General features: G+C 38.1%; 1 protein-coding gene across 1 annotated transcript; it reads right to left on the bottom strand.

Moving 5' to 3' along the window:
* Positions 1-595: 595 nt before the first annotated feature.
* On the bottom strand, positions 596-3,600 carry LOC110716049 (adenylate isopentenyltransferase 5, chloroplastic-like). The gene has a single exon (XM_021894684.1). It carries the CDS (start codon positions 2,777-2,779, stop codon positions 1,442-1,444), a length of 1,338 nt encoding a protein of 445 aa, XP_021750376.1. The 5' UTR covers positions 2,780-3,600; the 3' UTR covers positions 596-1,441.
* Between the last annotated feature and the right edge of the window lie 439 nt (positions 3,601-4,039).

The raw sequence follows: 4,039 nt of genomic DNA on the forward strand, positions 1-4,039 counted from the left end.
TCAGTTATAAAACCTATGGCGAAAAGCTGAAAATCAAGAATCAAATCCAAGCTTTTGAACAGTGACAAAGATGAGTCAAATGGCTTGAAGGAATACGGACATTAAATTCTAGGTGATTTCTTTGCATCTTTAAAAGTCCTATGCATTGCAAAAAAAAAAAAAAAAAAAAAGGGAAAAAAAGATGAGACTTAAGGACCACTTCTATCTTAGATTCTATTCTGTCTTGGAACTATTATTAAATCGTAGGAATGTCATAGACAGTTGGTTTGATAATGTAGTTGATGTCAAACTTGCCTTCAATCATATATAGATAGGACAAGGAAAAAAAAAGTGAACTAAAATAAAAACAAGATTGTGGGATTTACTCAGGTGCCACTAAGGTTAAAGAGTAAATAGGTTACGTGGCCCTAATCCTACACAATGTATAATTTGTTGAAAGGAATAACTTAATAAGTAATATCACTAGGCACTAATAATAATCACTATGATAGTAGGTAAACTCGAGGTTTACAAAAATTCAGTTTCGTGTAAATCATTATATACTTTAGAAATAATAATTAGTTAAAATTTCGCTTTATTATGGGTAGTTAGGTCTTAGATGGGTAGGGGGGATGGGGGCCGGGAGAGGGGTTAAGAAATCTTGAAGCCACACCTGGGTTGATGGAAAGTTAACGATACTACCATTGTATCACCAAAAGCTTCGTTCTTAACCAAGTTCGAATTGAAACTCATTGATGAAAGCCTATTTTATCTATTCAATTTTCTTATCTCTAAAACAATAAATTGAACAATCAATTGAGCTCATGCATATTTATGATTTGAGAGCAAGATATATACTTCGTACGTTGGACAAATCTCAATATTTCATTCATAATACATAAATTATCTAAGTAGAAAAGAACAAATCATAACTCAATCATATGGATGAAGGGGGCACACCATCGGCTCAACCCAAACTATTCCCATGTCTAAAGAAATAACAAGACAAATGGCAAGCTGACAAACTTTCTAGTTCCCAAAAAAAAAAAAAAAAAATAAAATGAAACGACAAAAAAGTGCAAAGGAATGGGCATATTAAAAAGCCAAAACGCCTCACATTTGGTATGGGCTCCTACACACGTCTTATTTGGATGATTCCTCTTATGATATATTGGAGTAGGCCTACTACCTCCACTTAGTTTAACTGTACGGAATTTTTGTGTGCGCGTGTGCGTGTGCGTGTGCGCCGTTGTAGCCGTCACAGACTTCCCGTTTTTCTATACTGATACCAATGGTACGGCTCTTTACAACCTGATAGCAACGTTTCTATTGCCCCCCTCCCCCCCAAAAAGAAAAGATTTTGAACTATTTTTTTTTTTATTTTTGTTTTGTTTTCTGTATGAGGCAGTGTTCAAATCTGTAAAGGCGGCAAACGGGTTGTGTTGAATATATGTTTGTATATTTATAATAAACGTACGGTGTTGTCTAGTGAGATGCAGTCGCCATGGCTGCTATAGGTACTGCACTCTGGAATCACAGTGTAGCCTATGTCTCTTGCATACTTTAACTCCTCGCTATAGTATACACCAACAAAATCATCCGTGGGGAAGAGAAGTGTACCATCTTTTCCCTGAACGGGGAGAAAAGGTTTTTTGACTGAAGAAGGGCATGACACAAAAGCCTCTATAAATCCAAATAGGCTGTCTATGTCCTTATCAACCATATTACCATCCCAGACTGGCTTACCTCCTGGCATGGGACCTTTTTTTATAATGAATGGATAGAGTGAGTTCACATCGTAGTAGAATAGGTTTCTACCCATTTTCTTGTAAGCGTCTGTATGACCTCCATAGTATCCACGACGTATGACAGTAGTTCCTGATGTTTTCGGAATACTTTGAACACTGGTGTTTCTGTTGAGGAATTGCCTCACGATCATGGCACTCGGACCTACAACGAGTCTCTGCCATGCTTCTTGAGCGTCTTTTCCTTGCTTTAGAAATACTTCTGTAGCATCAATATGATGCAGGTTCCATCCCCAGAAGTCTCTTAAGCGATGGATTTTCTGCAGTTGTCGACAAGCTAGCTTACACGTATTGGCTTTGATTTCATCAATGGCTACTTGGAGGAGAGTCTCCAACATTTCAGGGTCCACATTTTGCCCTTCTGCTCGAAGAAAACTGTCCAATTCAGGGACACCAATGGCCCGTCGTATTCCCTGTGTGTAGTCGGCTTCAGGGTCGAATATTCCTCTTACCTCATCCACCAATCCTGCTTTAACCATCTGATCAACGCGTTCTGATACAAAGCATTGGAGAATAGGTAGGGATAAGTCAACCCAAAGGAAGCAACACTCGTACTTTGAAGTGAAGTCAGGATGATCATTCACTAGGGACTCAATGAACGAGTTCGATCCACCTGCTATAATCGGAAGCTTGTCTTGTTCGATGATGGATTCAATAGCAAGCAAGGCATCACGCCGGAAATTATTAGCATTATATTCAACATCAGGATCGATTATCCGTAACAGATGATGGGGTACACCCCTACACTCTTCTTCTGTCACTTTGTTCGTGACAATATCCAGCCCTATGTACACTTGAATCTTATCAGAATTTATAATCTCAGCCTGAAGTTGAATTGCCAAGTCAATCGAAAGTTTCGACTTCCCAGTACCTGTGGCACCCATTACAAACACCACTTTATTCTTGTGATTATTGTGGAAGTTCATAGAACTCGAGTTAAGCCCTCCAGGAAAGAGGGTTTGTGCGTGTTTGCAGAATGAGTATGAGTGACTCATGGTGATACTGATTGATATCCGCAAATATGTATACTATCGAATTATACTATATGTCGTAGTATAAGTGATTATTAAATCTGTACGTGGAAGGGTGAGTTTGAGGATGGACAAAAATGGCTGAACAAATAATCAGAGTACAATGCCAATGACAACCCTGCTATTTATACTGATTTTTGTGGCTATTATAAGAAAATACCCCACAACTTTTCGTAACTTTTTAGTCTCAGATGCGGCTACTAGGGGTGCTAATGAACATGTAACAACTGTGTTTTTTTTTTTTTTTTTGGGAGGAAGGTAAGGGGAATGGGAGGAAATGGAAAGCTAGGCTGTTATGTTTTGCAAAAAGCTATGGCTATTGTGAATATTTGGAGCTAGTGAAAGTCGAGTTTGTGTTTTGGAGTATATGCAAGCGAACAACTCTGTCGAATTCTTACCTTAGACACCAGAGTCGTTTCTGATATTTTATGGGCCCTAGGCGAAACAAGAGATGACAACAGTATGCAGAGGTAGAAAGAAGACAAACTAAACTGAATAAAGGATCGCTCGGTTGCTTTTTTCTTATCCCTCCCTCTTTATTACAGTTGTAAAGACAAGGAAGATGAGGAGGGCTTTTGAAGGTTTTGTTGACAATGAAAATGACACAAGCTTATACAATGAAAGAAGAGCAACTCTGGGTATTTATGGTGGGTTGGTCTAGGCTTAAACATTCATCATGAATTTTTTTTTAAAAAATACTACCTCCGTTTAATGTTATGTGCAACTTTTGCCAAAACGGGATGATCAGGGTTATGTGCAACTCTCTGTTTTCTTTCTATTTTTAGTAAACAAAACCCTCGAAATTATATATTTACCCTTACTTAAAAATTCTGATTTTCTTAATTTTGCCCTTAACTTAATTTAATCACATTAACCTAAAACTAATCAGATTTCCCTAATTTAATTAATCCCTCAATTTACTCACAATCCCAACCACCAACAATTAATGTGATGACTGGTCTTCCTCACAAGTTCTTCAGATTTTTCCAGATGAACCCTAGTTCATCTTCATCTTCTTCGTCTTTCTCTCTCCTCTTCGTCTTCATGAGTTTTTGGAACCACCAACTCTCTGTTCATCTTCATGAGGCGTACATGGCCACTGACGACGACGGTGAGGGGAAGTTGATAATCTCCCTCATTCAATCTTTTGAGACCGGATCTCCTTTTGTTCGATTTTCTGGGTTTTGATTTCGATTTTTTGGGTTTTGATTTCGATTTTATGAG

The sequence above is a fragment of the Chenopodium quinoa genome, unplaced genomic scaffold (genome assembly GCF_001683475.1).
Source record: "Chenopodium quinoa cultivar QQ74 unplaced genomic scaffold, ASM168347v1, whole genome shotgun sequence".
Taxonomy (NCBI): domain Eukaryota; kingdom Viridiplantae; phylum Streptophyta; class Magnoliopsida; order Caryophyllales; family Amaranthaceae; genus Chenopodium; species Chenopodium quinoa.